General features: G+C 38.5%; 1 protein-coding gene across 3 annotated transcripts in view; it reads left to right on the forward strand.

Moving 5' to 3' along the window:
- Positions 1–26,361, forward strand: part of mbpb (myelin basic protein b) — a 60,463-nt gene that overhangs the window by 28,101 nt on the left and 6,001 nt on the right. The window contains exons 1-4 of one of the 3 annotated variants that reach the window (XM_053486375.1): positions 11,770–12,033; positions 23,702–23,809; positions 24,755–24,781; positions 26,000–26,029. In XM_053486375.1, the coding sequence (XP_053342350.1) occupies positions 11,914–12,033; positions 23,702–23,809; positions 24,755–24,781; positions 26,000–26,029 (285 nt within the window). In that variant the 5' untranslated portion in view covers positions 11,770–11,913. Of the gene's footprint in view, positions 1–11,583; positions 12,034–23,701; positions 23,810–24,754; positions 24,782–25,999; positions 26,030–26,361 lie in introns of those variants that run through there. The other 2 variants (XM_053486376.1, XR_008356336.1) reach the window with 2 other exon arrangements.

Consider the following 26,361-nt stretch of genomic DNA (forward strand, 5'->3'; position numbering starts at 1 on the left):
AGCAAACACAAATCTGATAAACTGAAAGGTGATATTCCTGAACAACCCGATCGCCCGGGCTTGAACACCCTAAACGCTGTCCAATTGAAATCAATTGGATTTGTATGCAGGCTTCAGTGGAAAAATTATTCTTAACAGTGTTTATATTTACTGGATTCAAAACTGAAGTGTTATAGCAGTAATTCAGATTAAATCAACCATCAAGGCATGTGCTGCTGTTGGAAAACAATCAACTTCTGGGTAATGACTGTTGTTTTGTCTTTTGATAAAGAGTCTAACATAAATATGGCCGTCTCTAATTCTCTGATGTGTTCTCACTGTTTTCTGAAAATACCGCTTCTGCATGTCAGAACTCACACACCTCCAGGTTCATTACACAAGTCATTTCCAAGTTCATTTTTTCACTTATGTCTCATTTTGCAGCCATGCTGACAGCTCAGGGAGAAAAAATTTGCATATGCTTGTGAAATTCCAAATATCCAGAGCATAAAACCATTTTGAAGGGGAAAAAATAGTTTTTTTTAAAGCTTGGGTGACTCATACACTTCCCATGCACCTTACAAGGAGCGTTCAATTCAAACCAGGACTTGTGATACAACTGAGTGACATTTACAGAAGATTTCACGCACAGTACGGTGATGAGATTCTGGGCCACGCTAAAAAAAAAAAAAAAGATTTGAATGCTGCAAACGGTTTAAAAAAGGCTGTGTGTCTGTGAATGCTGGAGTTCCTGGGAGGCCAGTGTTTCAAACGTCTAACCAATCGGTGTCCAAGCACTAGTGAAACGCTGGGATAAGTGCATTAGTGTAGCAGGGGATTATATACTGTAGAGAGAAAAAAAAGGGAGGTTTTACTCTTACAGTATGTTCTGTTATTCTGCCCAATCAAAAGTCCTGGTTTGACTTAAACACTCCATGTTATGGTATTTTATTAAGCCGTTATCGAGTCTTTATCGGTTCTTACGCAGTGGTATCACCTCCTTACCTGTTCGTCACCAATCGACAGCCAAAAATCCTCGTCTTAAATGTAGATGGATGTAATGACAAAATTAAGAAAAGTAAAGAAAATAGTGATATTAAACACAAGTGAAAGATATATTACATATTAAAGTCTGATGCACAATAGAAATGTTTTAATATGAAATGTCTGTGGGGTTAGTTTCATATTAAAGTCTCATGACAAATTTACCATCTAATTTTTATTACTAAAATACTGTAAATGTGGTGGTTTGGTCATTTCTTTTCATTCATAACTTTGGAAAACATGTTTATAATAAAAATTTATTATAAAATCATACTAATATTTATTCATCAAGTTTCATCAGATTATATTTACAATAAAATCACATTGTACAAGTTAGGTGAAAATTTTATTTATATTTACAATATGAAATTTGCTAAAAATTGCCAAAGTCGTTCTACATAACACGTCTCCCCCTAGACATCCTGTAGCCGGTCACAAGCTCTTCATCCGTAAGTCCACATCTACTGTAGGGCTTCATCAAAAGCCGTGAAGGCGTCATTACTGAGGATTGAAGTAAGATGTGGGCTTGTCATTAAGGTCATTGGCTTTGGTAGAGGAAAGTTGCTCTATGCACTTTTTCAGCTCACTATCATTAAATAGCCGGGCATCTGACATACGCCCCATTTCTCATCTGTCTATAGGTCGGCCTCTATCCGTTAACGGGACAGTACGAGGTCTTAATCATATTGTTAACACTTTGGTAATAGTCCGTAATAGCTGGTTTCATCCTTTCATCATGTCAGGTGTGACAGTACTGTTTTGTTTTTCATTTTTTAGAACTCGGTATAACAGTCAGAGTATCAAATATACATGTTTGTATTAGCTCCCATCAGCCATTTTCATAGTAAATGACTATCTTATACCTATATATATCTCGCTCTGTGTGTGTGCTTCCCAGTTATAAACATGATTTTTATTTTTTTTTGTTTGTGTGTAACTGGGTGCAACCAGATTTGCTTCTGATAAACACCTCTTGAGTCTCAAAAGAAAGGCAAGCCAGGAAAAAGTACACATAATAGTCAGCAGATGGCAACATTCCAGCTTTAATGTGGTTATGTAACGCAATGCCACACCGAAATCTAGTTAAGTAAAAGTACAAATATTTGCTGTACTATATAGTTGAGTAAAAGTAAAAATTATTCTCTAATTAAACTAGTCAAGTAAAGTACAGCTAAGTGAAATATGTAACAGTAAATGTACTCGGTTACCCCGCACCTCTGAAAGACATAATTTTTTCCTTACAGACGCTAACAGTCGTAACTATTTCAGACTAGCACTGTAAAGCGGCATGGCTTTAGGTTGACATTAAAAGGATGTCGCACATCTACAACCCTGTAGACAGGACCAGAGAGGAGTGTGGAGACCAGAGGACATGGTGAACGGTGAGGAGACATCATTCCAATTTGTCTGAGTCGTACAACTTCTGCATTAACTTCACCGATATCAACATATTAAAAGTTTTGTTTTCCGGAGGCCGTGATGGAAAAGCAAATCTCTTGCCGAATATAAATAACCACAGAGTAAAACGTAATCTATAATTTAATCTAAATAATAGCAGTGAAGCCAAATACTTCCCTGTACCTATTTTGATTCATTGCAGATGGCAGATAGCAGGATTGTCACAGTCCCTGTGGTGTTATTGTACCAGACACGGGAATAAGAACCGTAACGCCAACTATAATAAATAAATAAATAAATAAATAAACACATCTGCATAAATAAATAAATCCAATAAATAAATACGACTTCCCCTTTGGGTGGGATTCATAGCTTAAGAACTGGAAAATGGCCAACAAGTGAAGTTTTTTTCGTCTGACATGCACACCCATTGTAAAACACACATAAACAAATCAGCCAGAACACACACACACACACACACAAACACGCATTGTCACTGATGATGTCAGTGTTTGCAGTGAAGATGCAATTTCCTGTTTAATGAAAAGTTTGCTTTTGAATTATGTAACTGGTAAGGGGTTTGTGTGTGTGTGTGTGTGTGTGTGTGTGTGTGTGTGTGTGCGCGTGTGTGTGTGCGTGTGTGTGGTTGGTGCTTGCTGGTACGGGTTCTGATTACAAGATCACTGCTGAAAAGCTCACATTGTTGTTGTGTGTGTGTGTGTGTGTGTGTGTGTGTGTGTGTTGTCCTCTTTTACACTATTGTTCTCTCTCTCTTTCTCTCTTTTAGGTTCTCACTGCTTAACACTCCTAATCACTAATCATCATAATTGAGCAGCAGCCTTTTTTGTCATTTCAATTTTCAAGTAGGGTTCTCACACACACACACACACACACACACACATGCACACACATACTAGAATACTAGAACCATGCTTGATTATAATTTGCGCCAACGACAGCGGTTCAAGTATTGCGCAGCACGATTTTGGCATTTGTGATTCAGGTTAGTTTGGAGTCGCGCAGCGATCTGACTTTAGGTTCTGTTTTGTGTTTACACTTATATTAAACCCCTTGTGTGTAAGAGCTCGGATGAATTAGTCGAGCACTTAACAGTGACACACACTCTGTGTAAACGGAAAAAAATTTCAGCATGTTCATTACAACAGGTTTTACCAAAAGTGTCTAATTAAAAGTTATGGAAATTGTTTTAGAAAAAAATAAAACAAACAAAAAAACGAACCAAAAAAAGGTTTTCCTTGTGGGGACCGTCCATATGTCCCCACAATAAAACATGCTTTGTTGTTTAATAATATAAATACAACTTTTTAAATATTTTTTAGACTTAAATAGTATTACTCATGTATGACGTTTGGTTCCTGGGGTTAAATTTAGGATTAAACATAGCATTAACTAGCCACATTCATAATTATATGAGTGGAAGGTCCTCGTAAGGATGGTATACAGTGTGTGTGTGTGTGCATGTGTGTGTGCACGTGTATGTGTGTTGGCGTGGACATGCATTCTGCTACACTGACCACTCCTGTAGTTATTGCAAGCTTTTAAACAATGTGCTTTCAATTACAGGAGTAAAAGAAACACACACACACACACACACAGAGAGTCTCCCTGTCCTGGCTGGTGGGCAGATCCAATGATGTATGCTCAAGGATTTAGAAAGCTTTTTACACACACACACACACACACACACACACACACACACACACACACACACACAGACAATTATTTTATGATCATTGTAAGGACCTTCCATTGACATAATTATTAATGCAGACAGTCAATTCTTTAATTAACACAATTAATCCAACGATAACTTCAGTAGCTAAAAAGAAAACTTTCCAGCTCTCATTTTTTTTTTAAATAGAAGCTTTTAGTTTACTTAATAAAAGGTGGAAGCAGCCACATGTCCCCACAATGTCAACAATCAGCTCTTCATACACATTTATGTAAATGTTAAAATAGTTTAAAATTAATATTCAAAAATATATAAAAGATCATATTTTATACTTTTGCGTATGTCAAGTTTGTCATTTCTGTACATCACTCCTCATCACTATCACTGGGGTCTCTGTTCACGGTACGAAAATAAAAGCGTGAAAACAATGCCAGATCCGATCTGATACAGATCCATCCTTGCAGGTCCAAATCTGGTATACAGTATCGGATCGTTACATTCCTAGTTACAGCTGTTCAGATTGTCTGGTAGCTTTCATTTAAGTACACATGATCACACACATTCATACACACTCACACACACACACACACACACAAAGTGTAGCACTGTCGATCTCACCCCCGAGCTGGTATTTCAGAAATCTGCTATATTTTAGTTAGCAGCATTAAAGCAGGCGGAGGTCAGCGGGTCGCATCCCGATTCCATCTGAAGGCAGCAGAACAGAGAGCGAGTGTGCGCTGGAGCGGTGGGAGGCGGCATGCTTGCCGTTCCACCGGCCCACCCTGGAAAGAGAGGAGGAGAGGGAGAGAGAGAGAGAGAGCGAGAGAGAGAGAGGTGGAGATGGAGCCCACTTTCAGATTCCTTTTGGCTCTGTATTTCTGTTAATGTGGGTGCGTCCCGTTTGTCCTATTCACTGTATCATGTTTCTTATACAACTTTTCCTCTTCCTGGTGGGACATTATTGTATGTAGATAGACAAACTTTCATTCACTCTGTTTAGTTTTATCCTGTTCAGGGACAAGGTTCAACCTTGGAGAACTCGAGTTACGAGGCGGGGTACACTCTGGACAGGGTGCCAGTCCATCACAGGGCACAAGCACACACATGCTCACATACTACGAGTTATTTGGAAACTCCAGTTAGCCTATCTTGTTTTTGGACTGTAGGAGTACCACAGAGGAATCCTACAAAGAATGGGGCGAACTTGCAAACAGAACCGAGGCGGTAATTAAACCTTCGACTCTGGAGGTTTCAATCCTGGGAGACCTAGGGCATGAGGCAGGGCACATCCTTGACGGGGTGCCAGTCCATTGCGGGGCAGGCACATGCACATGCACACACTACAGGCTATTTGTGAACGCCACTTAGCCTAATCTGCATGTTTTTGGACTGTGGGAGGAAATAAGAGTACACTGAGGAAACCCGCCAAGCACAGGGAGAACATGCAAACTCCACGGAGTTTCGAGACCACAGTGCAAACTTTTATGCCACCTTACCATCCAGACCATGATTATTCCAAATGAATTTAACAAAAGGGCAGCACAGTGGATCAGAAGGTCCTGTAGGTGCCCCACAGCCCAACGAACCCTGGCTGAGATCCTGAGCTTGGTTTCAGCCTGTACATGTTCTCTAGTGGGTTTGAGCTGCACGCCAAGATCAGGCTATTAGATACAGGCTTGCTACATGAAATGAACCCGTGGTGGAAATATGTGTTTCATTTTGTGCCTTGAAATACTGTAGATGGGCATCTCTTTCAGGATGTTTTTTGCCATGGTAGACTCCTAGAAGTAGCAAAACATTTGAATGGTGCAAATGTTTTAAAGATACTGGACGAGATCGCTTGGACTTAACATTCTGTAAATGGAACCCCTGAGAAAATTGTTGGATAACTTGCGGAAGAGGCGCATCTGTCTGTGGGAACTGTCCGCACAATCATTCACCAACACCACTTGAGCATTACAGGAACTCGGCTTGGAGTTATTGCCATACAGTCCCCCATACAGCCCTGACCTCACTCCAAGTGATTTCCACATCTTTGGGCTATTAAAGGAGTTCCTGGCAGGCCAGCGTTTCAGACATGAAGCAGGCAGTCCTATCATGGTTCTGGCTTATTGAGAACTTTGTTAATATCTGACCGTTCTCGTTCTATTCTTGGAAGGGATGTGGGCTGCTGTTTTCTGAACTAGCTGATGTTTAGCAACATGTAGTCTGCAGTTCTCTAACATAAGTTCTCTTAATATATTCAGCATTATGTACAGGAAGGACCTGTGTAAATGATGCTATGATGTGATATCAAATAATAGACCAACATTATGCGTGTGTGCGTGTGTGAGGGAGCATGTGTGAGCGTGTGGTGCTCAGTCCGCAATCAGATAAGTGGCACTGAGTTCAAACTCCATCCTCAGTAGAGTTATTCCAGCCACACAAGGCTTTTTGTTCATCCGGAATAACAGTGCACTCGACACAACGCGGCTCTGTTCAGAAACGATTAGCATGCAGATTCACACCATTCCTCTGAACACAGCACGCCCTTTTGTCCTCCTTAACACAGAGAGAATAGCGTTCGAGAAATCCTCGTTCCTTCGCGCAATAATGCGTACGCTCCATATTGCTCGTTACAGACGAGCGCTGTCGTTAGCCCTTACACCTCTTGTTCTTTTCTTCTTCTGTTTTTGGTCAATATGACTTTTAGGTCAAAAATCACTGACGTCAACTTTACTGTTTTTCTGGAAGACGAAGATTAAAGCATGAAACTTTCCCAATCAAACTAGCTGGTTAAATTCACTCATGATATCATAATGGCCGATCCACAGTGCCGTGCTTGTATAGTCTGATCTTTATCACTTAACAGCTTTAAATGGAATAATCTGCTATTAGAGTTCAGCAGTTTAGCTCAGCGTTTGGGTAATTCAGTATGATGAACATAACATTTCTTTGGTTTTTAAGTTACTGTATTTCCTGTTGTAACATTTATTATTAACCTGACATTCCCTTTCTTGGTGTAGGAGTTAGAGATACATTACCCACTACTCGTAGTTTCTTCCTTTCACTCATTCAGTCCTCTCAAACCTTCTTTCTCCCCATCGTCTCTCGCCAACTTCCTTCCCTTCCAACTTTCTAACTTACTCATTCCTCTTTTCCTTTCTTGTCTTGTTTTTTCTTTCCTTCTTTCCTCCATCCTTCTTTGCTTTCCTTCTGACTTAGTTTCTTTCCATACCTCTTCCATTTGTTCTAGCTTCCTTCCTTTCCCTTTGCCTCTTCTTTTCCTCCTCCATTGCTTATTTTCTCACTACTGCCCTTACTTCTGTTCTTCCCATCTATCATCCTATCTTCCTTCCTTACCTTCTCTCTCTCTAGCATCCTCCTTCCCTGCCTTTTTTTTCTCACTCATTTACTCATTCACTCCTTTTCCATGCCGCTTTATCCTGTATTCAGGGTTGCGGGGACCTGGAGCCTATCCCAGGAGACTTAGGGCACGAGGCAGGGAATCGAATCCGAACCCTGGAGGTGCAAGGCGACAGTGCTAACCACTACACCACCGTGCCGCCCTGCCTTTTTCTTTTCTTCTATATTTTGTTCCAGCTTTTTTCCTCTCTCTCTTTGTACCATTTATCTTTTCGACCTCTTTCCATTTCTTATAGCTTCCTTCCTTCCTCACTAATGTCCTTACTTCTATCCTTTATTTTAGCATTCTTCTTTCCTTTTTCTTCATCTCTTTACTTCATTCCTCTTTAACTTCCTTCCTCTCCCCTCCCTCCATCTTCCGTTCCTGCTTTCTTTCTTTCTTCCATCCTCACCAGTGCCCTTCCCTCTATCCATCCTCTCTTTCTCGTTCATTTCTCATCTTCCTTTTCTTCTTTATTTGTTGGCTCCATTTGTCCGTTCGTCCTTCCTCCCTTCTTCCTCCCTTCTTAGCATCCTTTCTTTCTTTGTTATTCCTTGCTTACTTTCTGCCGTCACTGAATGTTATATCTCTCTATTCCCTCTAAACTTTCTTCATTTCTTTGTTTACTTTTTCCTTCTAATCCCCTGCACCTTCCTCCCAGACGATAATAATTTGTCTTATTTTTTTCCTTTGGTTATCTCTTGGTTTGGATGTTGCTGCTTTCTTGTTGAAGCATACATTGTACCATAAACTTTTTACTTATTTAAGGCTTTTTTTCTTTTTTTTTTTTTCTAATCTGAACTCTATTATAATCTCATGGCACCACAGACATGCCTCTAAGACAGCCTTTGACCGACTAGACGTTATGCAGCACATGGCTATATTATGATATTTTTGCCCCTTGGGTCCTGTATGGATGGGATTGTGCCTCAGATGCAGGTTAGTTCAGGAAGAAAACAGTAGGAAGAATGAATAGAAATGTAATATAGGCTACCTTATAAACATCTCTGATATCAAAAATATCCCGCTAGCAGCAGTTCACAGGTTCATCCTGCTGTCATAATACTTTACAATTTTATTCTCTCTTATCACATGGAGGAGCTGAATTATGATGGCAGATTGTTCAGCTTTCTCTAACTCACTCCTGGAACTGACAGCACCGCTCAAACATTGTATTTCTTTTGTTATATTGTGAAATATTTTTTTCGGATATCCCAGTTAAGGAAGCTGGGGTCAGAGTGCAGGGTCAGCCAGGATACAGCACCCCTGCAGCAGATTTAAGGTTTAAGGGGGGTTACTCAAGGGCTCAGTAGTGGAACTTGGCAGTGCTGAGGCGCGAATCAGTAACCCAGTAGCTTACAGTCCTAACCGTTTGAGCCACCACTTCCCTTTTTACAGTGAGGTCAATAAGTATTTGATCACCCTGTGATTGTGCAAGTTCTCTTACTTAGAAATCATGGAGCTGTCTACAGTTTTCAGCATAGGTGCATTTCCACTGTGAGAACTGGCTACAACTAATATTGGGGAGAAAATTTGAAAAAAATCACGGCTCTACAGCCAATTAGGGGCGTCTGTGAGCTCAGTGTGTTACGCCGCCCCAAACGGTGCGTGAGCGAGCAGTTCGAAAAGATGCGGTCGGCTGGCGTCACGTGGTTCGAAGGAAACACCTAATTGTTTTTGGCCCTCCCGACTGAGTAGTAGTAGCCTTAATGTGGGAGCCCCCTAATGATGGGGAGGAATTGGACACTTCTATATTGGACACGACTAAATTAGGGAGAACATCGGGGGGAAAAAAAGGAAAAGAAAAATAAATCCCCCCAAATAGTTTAATTAAAAAAATTAAAAATAAGTATTTGATCACTTGAGTCAAAAAATTTTTGAGGTCAAACGGTACCTGTAGTTCTTCACCAGGTTTGCACACACTGCAGGAGGGATTTTGGCCCTCTCCTCTATACAGATCCTCTCTAGATCTGTCAGGTTTCGGGGCTGTCGCTGAGCAACAGAGTTTCAGCTCCCTCCAAAGATTTTCTATTGGATTTATGTCCGGAGACTAAGAACCTTGATATGCTTCTTCCGGAGCCACTCCTTGGTTTTCCTGACTGTGTCCTTTGGGTCATTGTCATGTTGGAAGACCCAGCCACGTCCCATCTTTAATGCATTGATTAAGGAAAGAAGGTTTTGGCCAAATTTGTCAGAATACATGTCCCCGTTCATCCTCTTCTTAATACAATGCAATCGTCCTGTCCCCTGTGCAGAAAAACACCCCCAGAGCATGATGCTTCCAGCCCCATTCTTCACTGTAGGTATGGTATTATTGGAATGATACTCATCCAAACACGACGAATGGAGTTAAGACCAAAAAGTTCTACTGACCACATCTGACCACAGGACTTTCTCCCATGACTCCTCTGGATCATCCAGATGGTCCCTGGCAAACTTCAGACGAGCCTGGACATGGGCGAACTAAAGCAGGGGAACCTTCCGTGCGAAGAAAGATTTTAAACCTAAATCTTAGCATCATTGATACCCCATGTATCTACTTAGACTTTGGCTGATTGTGGGGTGCACAGGTGTCTTTATGACAGCTAACAACATCAAACAGGTGCTGCTAGTTTAAAATCATGGACTATTTAAAAACAAAATAACAGGTCTTTGAGGGTCATGAGGGTATCTGATAAACAAGTGATCAAATACTTATTGGACATAAATTGTTAAAAAAATCATACAATGTGATTTCCAGATTTTTCTTTTTAGATTCTGTCTCTCACAGTGGAAATGCACCTATGCTGAAAATTGTAGACCCCTTCATGATTTCTAAGTAAGAGAACTTGCAAAATCACAGAGTGATCAAATACTTATTGACCTCACTGTATATACTGACTGGCCAAAAAAAGTCACTATTTTCGAAATTTTTGGGCAGCATCAAGCTAAGAAAACAATTAGAGAGATTTAAAATGACTGGAACTGGGTTAAGAACCCTTCAACACATTATCAAAACCTGGAAGGATAGTGCTGAAACGTCAGCTTTGTGGAAGAAATACAGTGGGGGGGAAAAATCATGATTTCAACCTAGACTGTATGTAGTTTGACTTTGTGGAAAGAACCAAAGGAAGCCCACCAAGCACAGGGGAGAACATGCAAACTCCACAAACACAGGACTGAAAATGAGATTCAAACCCCCAACCCCGAAGGTGCAAGGCAACAGGACTAATCATTAAGCCTTATATTATGACAGATGTATGGTAATTACTTTAGATTTTTTATATCATATAATATAAGGTGTAATTTACAGTTAGGACTTCATTACCAAACTTTTATTGCCATAGCAACAGGGTTGATTCGGGTTGACAGGGTTACCTGAACATCCCCTTAGACAAAGCGACAATATTAATCCAAGCACTTGTTTCATGTTGAAGGCCGTTGTTGCACCGTAATGATGGTTCTATCACTTTATCGTTGCAGTCGCTAGGCATCCAGGTTACTTCAGCTCCAGCTTGAATCCTGTGACTGATTGTTCCGTGGACAGGAATGTCAGATTCCAAGTCATGGATGATTTTGCATCAACAAAGATCCAGTGATAGAGTAAAGCCTTGACAAGAGAGTGATGTGGCACATTTAAAGGGGCAGCGTTGTAATAGTCATGCCAACACTACTCCCACTACCATTACAGTGCCACTACTTCTAACACTGGTTTGTGGTCCACCCTGTTCCTACTGTGATCCTTGTCCATTCATGTCCACAAGAGGAACTATTCACCTGCGAGTTGACCTCTGTGGATGGTGGACCTGACAATTATCCATGTATATAATGAATCAATGATCGTTATGACATTTTCTGCATCTCATATAGAAATTTAGAATTACATTTTAAAAGATAAATTGTAATGAAACTGGCGCTCAGCTCTGCACTCACACTCTAACACATTTCATCTTTACATGTTGCTGAGTAAATGTGAGACTCTGTACAGAACAAAGGAAGTCATTGTGCGAGTCCGTGCTGTGTGAGATGGCTCCGGTCCGCACCGAGTGTGTATACGTGTGTGTGTTTGTGTGGGCTGTAACAAGTTTTTGTCATCTCTGTGCAGGCATGAGCGACTCGGACGTCAACCAGAACAAAAACCGTTCAAACAAAAGCGAGACGATGTCAGGCTCCGCCGAAACCAGCGCCCCTCCCCGCGCCGGACAGTCCAATCAGGGTTCTGGATATTGGCCACGCCCACATTTGGTCCGCCTTTTTTCCCGTGACGCGCCGGGCCGAGAGGACAACACCTTCAAAGAGCGGCCGTCAGAGTCGGAGGAACTTCACACCATCCAGGAGGTCGGAGGAGCTGGGTCCGAAAACGCAGAGTGAAAGCAAAAGTAATTAATAAAACTCGACTCGTTCAGTCGCTTCTTTTTGCTCTCCGCAACACAACATGGCATCTTCAGGCTCAGCGGGACAGTCCGGCTTCAGACTCGGGCGTGCAAAGAAAACTCCCGGAGTGATGGATCAGATTGGAAAAATCTTTGGAGGAGATAAGAAGCGGAAGAGCAAGGTGAGGAGACGAAAACGAAAAACTTAATTTAAACAATTGATTTTTTGTTTGTTTATTTGTTTGGTTGTTTGTTTGTCTTCTCTGCATTGATGGAATTCTGATCCTGCGGGTCCTTATTGAACTGATCGTTTTAAATTTTTTATCTCTGCTCTTGCAAAATTTTTATTTTTTTTCATTTTGTAAGATAACTGTTGTCGATATGTACACTGGGTGTGGTTTAGGGATCTAAAGCTAAAGCAGCTTTCGCTATATATCTGTTGGTGTCTTTTTGTTATTGTTTTTTTTTTCTTTCTTTTTTTAGTGCTTAGGATAAAAGATGGACGTTTGATTTTTATTTTTTTTTGTTTAGAATCCCATTCAGTACTCAGTCAGAACTCTTTCGGCTCCTCAGTGACGATACGCTGAACACAGCGCCGATGTAGAACGTTTCCCATTCTCAAATTTTCAATCTATCTGTTTTCACATTTTCCTTTTAGATTTATAATTTGATATAAGTTTTAAGTCATACATGGTGTACGTACTGGGTGTGGTTTCGTAGATCTAAAGATAAAATCACCGAAAATAAGAGGATAAATAATAATTTTTAAAAAGTGCGCCATAGTTTTGAGAAAGAAAAAAAAGAGATATTAAATTTATTAATATCTTTATTAAATAGAGATAATCAAATTATTATTGTTATGGTATGATGGATGTTAAATGTACATTGGCTGGTTTTTACAATTCATTATTATTATTTTTTATCTTTTTAATTCCCATTTTTAGGAAAATATCATAACCTTGTTTCTTAAGTAAACTTTTAAGTATCATTTACATTTTATGGCCTGCCATAATGATTCCTGCCTTTTGGATTTTTCTTTTTATACTGCTGTCGTGATCATTTAAAATACTCAACCCTTTGTTGTGTCTGCGAGTAGGCTGCACAGAGAGTGCGTCTGGTGACGGTGCATAAGAGAGTTGCTTCTGTCCCTCATGCCTAAAACAACTGTTGCTATGTTTAAGAAGAATGTTTACAAGTTTGAGCCGTTATCTGTCTGTCTCATAGGGAAGATTTTCTTTCATTTACTGATAAATATGCTAGAGGTTTTTGTACAGATTGCCAAAAGTTGTTTCTATGGTAACACTTAGCCGACTGTAGCTCAAGCCACTCAGTGTACGCGAAATGCTTCTTCATAAGAGCAGGTAGTAAATATGCAGCCTGAGAATTTGTAAGGTACGATTTTCAAACGAAAATTCTTTGGTCTCAGAACCAATAACGTGACCCGATTTAGTGCCTCTGTGCTGTAAGACGAGCAAGAGCTGCTAAACATATACAAAGTCAACATGAAGATGGTGTAGGTTTATAGAACACAGAAATCCCAGAAGAGCTAACCATGTTTAAACACAAAAACTAAAACCGGCTTTATACGATGGGCGTATCGGTCAAAATCGGGACTTGTGATGCAATTTCTTGTGAATAGAGAAGTAAAACTGATTGACATGTACAGACAATTTAAAGCACAGTACAGTGATGAGAATCTTAGCCGCAGTGAAACGTATGGAAACATTTTAAAGAAGGTCGTAAATGACAATCCCGGCCAAGTCGGCTCAGAGCTAACTGTAGTCGTTCCCGTGAACATTCAGCGAGTAGAATCCCTGATTTTTTTTTTTTAATTGATGGCTAACTTCTCACCAACTTGCGGAAGAGACAGACAGTCGTTTACCAACACCACATGCACGTTACAGGAATTCAACTTGGAGTTATGTCCACATCCCCCGTATAGTCCAAGACAGTTTAACATGTTTGGGATGTTAATGGAGTTCCTGGCAGGCCAGCGTTTCAGACGCGGATTTTCAAACGCTGGGATAAGTGCATTAGTGTAATAGAGGATTATATAGAGTAAATAAGTCCTGGTTTGACTTGAACTCCACTCGTACAGTAGAATGCCTACTTTCAACACCATCTTCACTGAAGTAAACCTAGATACATAAATACATTCTGTCATATAAATGCTTATTGAATTACATTTCCAAACCGTTTCGTGCCGGATGATGTCTTTTGGAGTCGATTAGCAAAATCCAAGAAGCTGTAGTTACAAATAAAATGAATTGCTGGTAAAAAAAAAAATTGCGTTCTTTCCACGTTTATGCCGTCCAGTGATGCTAAGTCAGGATGTAGCGTTAAGATCAGGTTCCCAGCATGACGAACGTCCGAGGCTTTGTGATTTATTTCAGTTAACGAGGAACGATTGTTTCAAGTGTGTCGTCTTTTAAATATGCAACTTCTTGTAAGTATTGTGCATCTGAGCCACTACCACATACCGCTGTTTTATTTCATCAGTTATCACAAAGATATTTATTAACTTTGAGACAGATCTATTAAGATTGATCTCAGGAAACTTAAACTTTGCTTTTTTAATAAAAAGCAAAATATAAGTTGAAAATTATATACAGCCAAAATTCTGTAAACACTTTTAATTTGGGGTTTTTTTTAATGTTTTTTTGGTTGTTTTTCTTAAGGTACATAACTAGAACTGATGCAATACAAATGGATTTTTTGGTAGGAACAAATTCCACAGGCGCTGTATTAATGTGTATATAACTTATAAAGTATAAAATAAACACCAGCTCTAGGTTAAATGTTTACATCTTTATCGCAAGTCTATGTTTTTAGAGATCTGCTATTTTTTTTTACATACAAATCATTATATGGGTAGAGAAAAATTATAGAACTGTAATACAGGGCCAAACAGTGATGGGAATCACCAGGGACCACCTGATACAATAGTGTCATGATACCTTTGTGCCGATTTAGTTTGTATCGTGATTCTTTAAGTATCCTGGAGTTTTTTGTTTTGTTTCATTTTTTAAACAAATATTCCTTTTCTATGTAATTTTTTTTAGATTTTGTTAAAATTCGAAACATGCTAGGAAAATAAAGTACAAATGAGTAGTTTAGGTCACACCCCCTGTGGGATTATAAAGGAACTGCAAAATAAATTTTGCCACCTCAAATGCAAATTTATTATTATAAGAAAATATATAAAAATAATTTGAATAAAAAATTTGTTTAAAAAGAATCATTGAGGCGATAATGAATTGCCATGCTATAAAGAATCATAATATGTAACTAAAACATTTTTCCCACATCTATAGTGCCAAATGTCAGTAATGAAATACAAAAGTGCACAGAATCAAATTTTTTATTTTTTATGAATATCATAAGCAAGCAAAAGATTTGTACTTCTACAATTACTCGAAAAATACATCTATATTTTGGGATAATTATAACTTAGGGTTTTTTCGTATCTTGCAGTTCAAACACACATTATTATTGTTTTGAATACCTTCCACTTTGATGTAGGCTGCCTAGGAAGGCAGGATCTTTACACTCCCTAGAGCAAGGACAGCAAAAAATCTGATGTCTATTAAGGGTTCTTATTCGAAGTTATCGTACTTTAGCATGTAATTGATTCAAATGAACCAAATTTAACTGGACGAGAACAACAAAAATGCTGGTCTAAGTAAAAAAGCAGGTGGTTAAGGTACTATTAGTACAGTAGTTCTAATTGGTATTAATTGTAACAATAAAAATGTATACATAAAGATTTGCATGTTGTGTCCAGTTCCTAACAATAAAATATGACAAACCTTAAATTTAGAGCATTGAAAAATGAAAACGGAATGTGTGTGCAGGAATTTAGTAATTTCGTAATTTTTTGTTGTTTTTTGTTAGGGAGAGGGTTTGGGAGTGTGGCGCTAAATATTTCTAGTGAGGTGATTCTTATTCATTGAATTTATCATTGGCAAGATATTTATTCAGTATTACTTTTGCTTTCCGCTAATTCATATTCATATTCATACATTTGTTTCTGTTGCCAAGGTGAATTGTATTTATGTTGCACATGTCCATGACCTTCATTCAGATAAAGTTTCTTTGGTTGGGTTTTTCTTCTTAAACAGCTGTTTTCATAAAACTGACAGAGTGTTATCGGTGTGTGTGTGTGTGTGTGTGTGTGTGTGTGTGTATGTAAGCTGCAAAAAGTGATAGGAATCTTAGTGAAAATATCTTGAATCTAGTCAAATTAATGTACAATTTATTGGTATAGGGTTACAACAAAACAAATGGAAGATTATTAATTTTTAGTCTTTTTTTCCCTAATTTTTAACCATTTTTTTTTTTAAAGATCATTTTGGTAGTATAATGCCTGAAATGCTCTTTTTCTTGTTATCGGCGTTACACCCATGTGCATTTCCACTATCCTGCTCGTCTAAGAGGACATGCGTCTAAAACACGATTTTTTTATAAAAGAAATTTCATAAACATTCACTTAAAATGCGCAGGAAATTATCTGATCATCAGATCACTACTTAATAGATTTATCTAGATTTACCTTGCTAGATTTATCTAGATTTATTTATATCAAGATATTTTCACTCATTAAGATTGCAGTTTATGTGTTATTCTTTCAATGGAATAATATAAAACGTATAAACAATATTTGCTTGATCTAAAATGTAGTCAATCAGTCAAGATGTTTTTGGTGTTTCAAGCATGCATTTTTTGGTTATCAATGTAGCTAAGATGCTAGTCGAGGTAACACTAGCCTCTGGAGCTTGGTTAGCAAAAAAAAAAGCACCAAACATGTTTAGCTTATTGTCTGTATCTAATGTGAGTGGCACGTTGTACCCTTTGTTGTTGTTGTTGTTGTTGTTGTTGCCAAACTGTCCCTGTAATGCTGAGAAAATCAGGATGTTTAACCAAAACCTGTTGGCACTCAGGAAACGCCGTGTTTGAGTAAAATGCGAAGTTACAAATGCATTTTGATTAAACACGACACTTAGCATACTTTACTAAGGTGTTGTTTCAAGATGTCTCCTTTTTGTGCTGTAAAACACAAGCAATTATTTGCAGTACAAAAGCCTTAATTACTTATGGTATGGTTCATATATTATGGTATATTTTGTACAAATGTCATGTAAAAGTATTTTAATGTCTGAAATCTTTGCCTTTGTAACTCATTTCAACTCCTAAAACCAGCCTTTAACAATTATTTTTCATTTGTCTTTTGTTTTTATTTACTTAATTGTATTTTCTAATGCCTTTCACATTGGCTTTGTCCCCAAACCACATTATTCCGTACGTATCAAAATACTATTTTCCAATTGTGCCTGACGCCACACCGCATTAAAAAATCCCATGATGCACTGCAGCAGGTTACTAACTAATATGAAACTATAAAGATCCCCATGTCAAGCATTTCTTTGCCAGTGAGCTATTTTACAACGATGTGAAATGCATCAATGCATAATTATATCCAAACATAAATACCCATAATACACTATAAATAACAGTTAATAGTGCACTATTATGTGCGATCGTTAAGATAACACATGATGCAACTTGGCATTTAAGGACCATATGTAGTAGATAAGGAATGTGGTTTGGGACACATCCAGAGTGGACTAACAAGGATGTAATGTTTAAGATTATAATGCTTTATTAATGATAACACAACTCAGTGGTTAGAGTGGGAGAGATTCCTTTCTTTTTTTTTTTTTGTACATTTTTAAAGTATTAATCTTATTCTTATAATCATTTATGTCTCTAATCGCCATTCTGTTCTAAGCTTTATGGTTATTTTTGCTTGATTAAACTGATGTAACAAAACCATGTGTAGTTTGTTTGGTTGTGTGTGTGTGTGTGGATGTGAGAGTGTTTTCAGTTATTTCTAACACTAGGCAATTAACAAAAATACAGGAAAAATGGTACAATAATGTACAGGTAACCTAATGTATATAACACAGGTAGTGCTGCACTACTAATTTACTGTAGAATACAGAATTGTATGGACCAATATCATGGGTTTGGTTGTACTGAGGAAAACTAAGAGCAAGCCTTGCTATACGTGATGTAAACATAGTTAGTTATACCAAGCAAAGATTTTTTCCAAGATGTCTGGTTTCATTTAGGGATAATCTATAGAGTTAAGTCCTAGTGATACTGGTATATACTCCATAATGTCCAATGTTGATTAATTGCAGTTTGACTCGGACAACAGTCGTCCACTTATACACAGTTTTTGTAAAGATCCAATATGTTTTGTATTGAATCTATAAAATATTGAAATGAATTTTATATTTTGCTTTTACATTTAATCACATTTATTTTATGCTTTATTAAAAAAAAGGTTTTTGTTGGGGTATGTAAGTGCTGAGAAATTTTTCTCATTCGGTAAGTAGATTGTTTCATAAAAATTTTAATTATTTCATTTGTGCTCTTTCAAAGATAGTATGATGAACAGCTTAAGACATTTTTTTTTTTTGGTAAAGATTTCTTTGATCTCCAGACACAAATGGGCTTCTAAACTACAACAAATTTTCCTAATTCTTCATATTATATAATATTATTTATAATATTATTATAATTGTGTTATTTATCTATTCTTATATCTTTAGAAAAAAACACTACCGTTCAAAAGTTTGGGGTCACTTAAAAATTTCTTTGTTTTTGTTTAGTGATTTATTTTCTATATTCTACAACAATACTGGGGATTTCAAAACTACAAAATAACACATATGGAATTAGGTAATTACGTAACAACAAGAAAAACAACAGTTAGTTGTTATTTTAAGACACAGAGGTCAGCCTTTCTGTAATAGTTCTTGCAATAACAGTATTGTCAAGTGCATTTGAAAAATCCGTCAAGCACCATAATGAAACTGGCTCTCATGAAGGCCGTCCCAGAAGGGCGAGACCAAAACCTACCTCTGCCGCAGACGAGAAGTTCATTTAGAGTTATCAGCCTGAAAAATGACCAATTAACAGCACCTCAGATTAGAGGCGTTATGAAGTCTTTACAGATCAGAAGTAGCAGAAACATCTCACCATTAACTGTTCAATGGAGATTAATGCATTTTTTGGACGCCTTCAGCACCTTTACAATGTAGAAAGAAATAACAATCAGGAACCATCATGGAGTTAGAAAGTGACCCCAAACTTTTAAACGAGAGTGTATGTTTTCACAACAGAGTGTGATGCTGGTGATCAAGATAAACATGTTTCAAAACAAATCCATAAAATATATATATTTTTAAAACGCTTCAAGGCTAAATGACATTTCTATCTAACAGATTTGAGATAAACTTGGAAATAGGTGTCTCTATCCTTATCTTTTTTTCAGTCATGATCAATTTTGAAAGCGTAAAAGCACCTCCGTAACCAGTGAAGACCGATCCTGTTATGTGCCCACGACCAAACACAGAGTCCATAAAAACAAAGTATCTGCTAGAAGTAATGCGGTCTGACAGGAGATTTTGACAAGTCCTCGTTTGACTGCTCAGCCTTGTGTAAATGCAGTTTGTGCAGCGCTAATGAGCTGTGAGGATCATCTGCTAGTCACGCTAATCAATTCCGCAATGAGTTCATCCGCAATGGTTCAATCTGCAGTCTGCTGGTGAAATTGATCATTTCATTTATATTTAAATTGATTCAAATGCAATCGTTAACATATAATGTGATGCATAAAATACTTGAGCTGTTAGCAACACAGTACATGTAATTTGTTCGAATAGTTCCAGAGTTTGATCCCGAGTTCAGGTTCCTGTCTGTCTAGTTAGTGTTCTGTTTTTTTTTTTTTTTTTAAGTACTGTTCAAAATTCAATGCTGATTTTCCATTCTCTAAACTTGTTCTTTCCTCCGTGCACATTTGGAAACATTCTGTAATGCAGTTAAAGACCATCAACTGCGGGTCAAGGGTCTTTTCAAAAAGGATTTGGGCTACCAACATCTGCAATTTAAAGACCCCATGTCAGTTAATATAAACTTTATGCCCATTTTGCGTTTTGTCCTCATATGTGTGTGCCGTTCTCAACACGGGCTCCAGATCTACAGGGAATTAATGCTGTGAATGAAGAAATGAAAATTGTTTATTTTCATTTCCTGTCACTGACCTCCGAACAGGAATTGAATTTTATTAGATCATATTCCTTAATCTGATTTCCTCTTATGTGGTTTCGCCGGTGGAATCCTAACACAAACACATAAAGCCGGTGTGGTGTCTTCATGACAGCTGTGTCTCAAAACCCTAATATATTTATAAAACTATTTTGGAAGTCGGCCAGCTTAGTGTGATGTGCACTACAGTAAGTTAGTGTCCGAATGATTTACCGAGCATCCCTAGATCCCTAGAAACACAGTAATGGAGGTTCCCTGTTTTGATGCTGATCTATAGATAGATAGATACTTTATTGATTTCCAAGGATAGGATAGTAACATAGACAATAAACATGTAGTTGATTCAGTGAAGTTAGAAACAGTCTCGGTATCGGGCGAATACAACCCCAGACGAAAAATTAAGCCAGAAAGAATTTAAAAAACTGAACGCACAAAAAAAAACAGAATTAGAAAACAGGTGTAATAACTTTACACATGACTGTATATGATATGTAAGTTCAGTTGAGAGAATGCTGGTGATTAGTTAGTTTTTAATCATCTCTCAGTACTGTGGGAGCAAATCACAACTCAAATAACTTTTTCTCGTTTTTTGACAGACTGACCAATCAGGAAGTGGCCTTATGTTTAGCAAGCATATTTGCTCATGGTGTTGCATGACGATGACGGAAAAAAGATAAAGCTTGTGAGATAAAATGAAGCTTGAGAAGCGTGTTCAGTAGAACCAGTCAATCTTCTAAAAACAGGAAATAAAAAGGAAAACAATTTCTTTCAAAGGAATTTCTTTCATAAGCTACAGTACATACCGTACTTCTGTAATAAATGATATGTTAGACACTATGGCATTACCTATACATGACATATGTATTATGTTTAAGAGATTGATCAGTACTCAGTGAGTACGATGAGTGGAATATATGGCTATTCTGGTTTTCATCTATCTCGTAGGTAGGCTAGCTTAGTGTCAAGAGTGTACTCCGAGTCAGTGCTGGTCAGTGCTTTTCTTTTAATTCTATTGCCAAATGACCTCAGTCAAACAGCATCATATAACTTTTTTCACCATGCTAATATTTATTTAACAAAAATAATGCAGAAAAGAAAAAAAACATGCAGGTAATACTAAGTGCCCCCTTCTGTTCATCAACCCTTAATTAACTGATCATCAGCAGGCGGCAGACCTCCATAAAAGCAAAAGTTTTGGCTGTTTCCTGGTATAAGGCATCAAAGTGTTTGTTAACACTCTTAAGAGGGAAAGACATAAACAATAGTCTTAGAGAAGCAATTGTTGCTGCACATCTTTCTGGAAATAGGTTATGAAACCATTTACAAACAATTTGGAGTTCAGCACGCTACGGTGAGAAAGCTTTTAAGACAGATGGCAATCTTCCCAGGATTGGACGTCTCAGCACATTAACCCTAAAGTCTGACAGTGCAATGATCATAGATATACAAAAACTCGCAAGAACAGGCCCCTTTGTGCGTGTTAAATGTTAGAGTCAATGACGGCACAATTAGAAGAAGACTGAAATAGTACAGTTTGCTTGGAAGATTTGCCCGACTAAAAAGAACACAGAAACACAACTGAGGCTGGCAATACTAGGACAGATGAGACCAAAGTGCAGTTGTTTGGCCTTAATGTCAAACCACAATAAACTGACGCAATGTTGTAAAAGAGAATTGAACAAAATGATGTGGCCGACTGATCAAGTCAAGTGTTGCCAGCATAATCTTTTAGGTTGATTCTTTCATTTTAGTGAAAAAAATTATATGTTGTTGTTCAATCTGAGGGTGTATTTGCCTCGGACTAAGTTTTGTTTTTACACAAAAGCACATAGAATTATAAGTTGATTGTATATGGGGAAACAATGTTCATTTGAACAAGATTGTTCCTTTTGATGGAAGACTTGATGTCTTTTGGGTGCTGGTTTCCTCAGCTGTGTCTACAGATACTCAGGCCCTGGAACAGCAGGGGTCATTGATCTCTTTGACTCCAGAGCTGCAGCTGATGATTAAATCAAATTCTCATAGGAGTGCAGTCCTGTCTCAGAGTCCAAAAGTCTTGACCGTGCTCCCAAAACCAGTTTCAGTTATAAAATTTAGTTTTGTCAAATTTTGCTTTATGTTTTTCTCTGACTGGCTAGAACCAAGAGGGACATTAATAAATAAGCCCATAGGAGTTTAGAAACAAAGTTAACATCCATCTTTATGTTTCTATATTCCATCCTTCTGTAACCAAAGCAAACTATTTTAAATTAAATTAATAATAAAATGAAGGTATCACTGAGGCAACATTTCTCTTGGTTTTTTCTATTTGAAGCTGTAAACTGTGAGCAGAGAGGATTTGGGAGTGTAATCCTTGCTGAGTTCGAACACAACAACTAAGTCTGAGATGGTTTCATTGTTCCATCAGCGCTCCGAAAACACACCGCTGATTGGCCTGTAATGTGTGTTATTGTGCGAGAGGTGGATGAGTGTGAGTTCTGTGTAGAGGCAATTAGAGTGATTCAGCGTGAGACCTCCAATGCTTCAATGCTAATGAGAGCCTCCACAGCACAATAACAATGTGAGAGAAAACGACATGGACGTCTGAAGGATCAAGGCTGCATCACACAGCCTCTATAATTATTACATTATGTACACTAGCTGTTTACACACACAACTGTGTCTGGACACTTTCTATTACATGCATATATCTTTAAATGGTTTAGACGTTTTTTTTATGGTCATTACACACACTTCCGGTAACTTTTTCAGGCTCTTTATCTTTACCACACACACTTCTTGACTCGTACAGCTCTTTATGGTCAGCACACACACACTTGCTGAGACTTTCGGACAACACACACTTTTTGACTTGTTGCAAGGATTTTTAACATCAGCACACACACTTTTTAACTCTTGGCCTCTTTATGGTCACCTCACACACACACATCCTTTCTGAATTTTTAGGGCTCTTTACAGTCACCACACACTCCCTGACTTGTTGTAGGGCTCTTCAACGGCAGCAGATACACTTCTGGGAGCTTTACGGTCACCACACACACTTCTTAACTCTTTAGGGCTCTTAACGGTCACCACACACACTTTCTGACTGTTTAGGGTTCTTAATGGTTGGCGCACACACACTTCCTGATTCTTTAGGGGTCTTTGTGGTCACCACACACACTTCCTGACTCTTTAGGGCTCTTTATGGTTAACATACACACTTCCTGATTCTTTAGGGTGCTAAATAGTTATTACACACACTTCCTGTTTCTTTAGAACTCTGTATAGTCACCACACACACTTCCTGACTCTTTAGGGCTCTTTATGGTTACTACACACACTTACTGACTCTTTAGGGGTCTTTATGGTTACCACACACACATCCTGACTCTTTGGGACTCTATATGGTCACCACACACTTCCTGTATCATTTCAATGCTCTTTAACGTCACCACAAAAACTTCTCGACTCTTTTGGGCTTTATGTGATCACCACACCCATTTCCTGTCTCTTTTCAGGGCTCTATATGGTCGCCACATACACTTCGTGGCTAACTTTAGGGCTTTTTCCATAAACAACACACATTTTCTGTCTTGGATTAGGACTCTATTTGGCAGATACATTCACTGCCTGTCTAACTTTAGGACTCTGGATACATTTCCTGATCTGTTTAAAGGTTCTTTCTGGTCACCCTCCTCACTTTGTGTCTCTTTTCATGGCTTTGGTCACCATACATTTCCTGTCTCGTTTCAGGGCTCTTTCCGTGGTGCTCTCTCTGTTTCTCCTCAGAGGTCAAGTCACTCGTCTCCTCGCCGCCGCACTGGTGGTGACAACGCTGTCGTTCACTTCTTCAGATCTATCGTAAGTGTCTCTAAAGTGACTGTTTCTCTGACTTTTTCATATAGAATTTCTAAATGTTTCTAAAAACTTGAATAAAGTTCTCATGCGGTAGACACGCCTGTTTATAGAAAGTCCCAAGACTGACATGGCAAATTCACAAACATTTAAAGACACTGAGACACTGAGTCACAGATATAGGGCAGGGAAACTAGAAATGATCTGCAGAGGTCCCAGACAAGTCAGTGGCTTCCTAAATTAAAAGTATGCCACCACTGACACTGAGCAAAATATCTTGATCAGGAAGGTGACCCTGAAACTGAAGGTCGTTCAGACAGAAAACCCAAAGCGAAGACAAACATCTCTGGAGTCCTCCACCAATCAGGCACTTAAAGGTAGAGCGGCCAGACAGAAGCCAATTTCTCAGAAAAAGAAAAATGACTGTTCACAAAAGGCTTCTCAGGCCTTCAGAAACATTCATCTGCAGTGTGATGAAACCAATTATCACCTGGCCAATCCCATCTCAGTGGTGTAGTACACCAGTGGGGGGCATGGTGCTGCAAGGGGGTTTATCAGCAGGTGGTTCTCCAAGGTTTGTCACGATCAAGGGAAAACAAACAGCTTAAAGCACACACACACACACACACACACATAGAGTGCTTTAGGGTTCGAGACCTCGAGGTTCCAGCGTCAGCAGCTTGGCAGTGCTGGAGATTTGAACTCACCTCCTTCTGATCTGTAGTGGTGGTCACCACAGGATGGACAATATAGGGCAATATAAATATGGCTTCTATGGTTCCTGAATCGGTCGACCAGAATTCTAATAATAAACGCTTCTGAATTCCGCCTTAATGTACTGTATGTCTTCTTTTTTTCACTTCTTTTGTGTGTTCTCTTTTTCAATCTCTTTGTCTGTCTCATATACATGTCTGTCTAAATATATATTTTTAAATATATTTTAATCCTCAGGTGTCTCCTGCCCCTAAAAAATCCAGGGTAAGTGCAGTTTTTACCTTTATAAATCACAGTATACGTACAACTATAATATCACGTTCTGTTGTAATAGTTATAAGTGTGGTTATCCTATAACCGTAATTTGTTTTTAGTTCAAATATCAAGCTTTTTAAACTGCTTTAAAAATTTGAATGGCCCAAATGACATTTATGTCTTTACTTTCAGTATGTGTGTTTGTGTGTGCATGTATGTCTTTTCTTCATGTGGTTGTCCTCTTTTAAACAGTATCATTCTCCAAAGCAACTGTTTTTATTCCATCAGTTGTCTAATACATTTTTTTTTATCATTATATTACCTAATCAGTGCATTAACCGACCAATGAGCAAGCCAAAGTGACAGCGGCATCAAAAGAAGCTTGTAGACCTGAGGATGGCAGATAATGGAGCTTCCCAGGGTTCAGCTGGCAGCAGAAGAAAAGTAGGGATTAGGGTTTCTGAAATGCCAGCTTGTGGCTCAGTAGTAAGACTTTTTAGACCTCAGGATTGCAGGAATAGGACCTTGTTCACCTTGGGCTGGGTGAAAATGGTGCTTATGGGTCTTGATGATGGCAAAGTAGGACATTGCAAGGCTAAGACAGGCAGCAATATACTGTAAGCTTGTGAAGGTAATCATGATGATGGAGAGCGATTTGTGGTTTTTAGGATTGCCGCAGTAAAAGATTGTCAGCTTTTAGATGAAAGAAATAAAAGCTATTAGACCTCAGAGAGGTAGGGACAAGAGATTACTGTCAGAATGGCAGCAGTAGGAGCTAGAGGACCTCAGAGTTGTACAAACTGAGGCTTGTATGGCAGCAATATGAGCATGCAGGCCAAACGATACTGGAATTAGTGAATGAAGCTGCATGGTTTTCAAGGATGAGCTTGTTGGTTTCAGGATGGTAATGTTAGGAGTATGTTGGTTCAGGTTGGCTGAAGTCGAAGATCGTTGGCTTTTGAAGGGCAGAAGTTTGAGGTTGTTGGGTCCAGGTTGGCAAACGTTTGAGCTTGTGGAGTTCAGGTTGGCAGAAGTATGTCCTTGTTGGGTTCAGCATGGCAGTAGTTGGGGACTGTCCTCAAAAGAAAGATTAGTGTTCGATAACTAATTAAAACTGATTAAAAAAAAACAGATTTTCGGGCCTCAGGAGTGCATTCCTTCCTACCCGTCTGTAGCTGTTCTATTTTATCTCTTTGTCTTTCTCTCTTTATCTGTCTCTCTGTACAGTGGCATTCTTTCACATCTAAACTTGGCATGGTAGGTGTTGTTTAGAAATACTCGCACATCCTGTTTCCAGAATAGCATGAAAGTCCCTATTCCCTGCAAAAGCCATTATGGGTACATCATGTGGATGCTAATATCAGTGCATTGTGAGATTTCTTAAGCACATGAGTGAATACTCACTATGCCTTGATGACAGTGAATAGGGTGTGATTTCTGACTAAAGAGAAAAAAAATTACATTAGCCCTACTAACATAGCTGATCAGGGATCAGCTGAGAGAATTTAAATCCTTAAATTAAATAATTATATGGGTGGTAAAGCTGATCCCAATCAGTCCTGCTGCTGTTCATTCATGCTGAGCTTGTA

This window comes from Clarias gariepinus, chromosome 25 (assembly GCF_024256425.1).
Source record: "Clarias gariepinus isolate MV-2021 ecotype Netherlands chromosome 25, CGAR_prim_01v2, whole genome shotgun sequence".
In the NCBI taxonomy this organism is placed as follows: Eukaryota; Metazoa; Chordata; class Actinopteri; order Siluriformes; family Clariidae; genus Clarias; species Clarias gariepinus.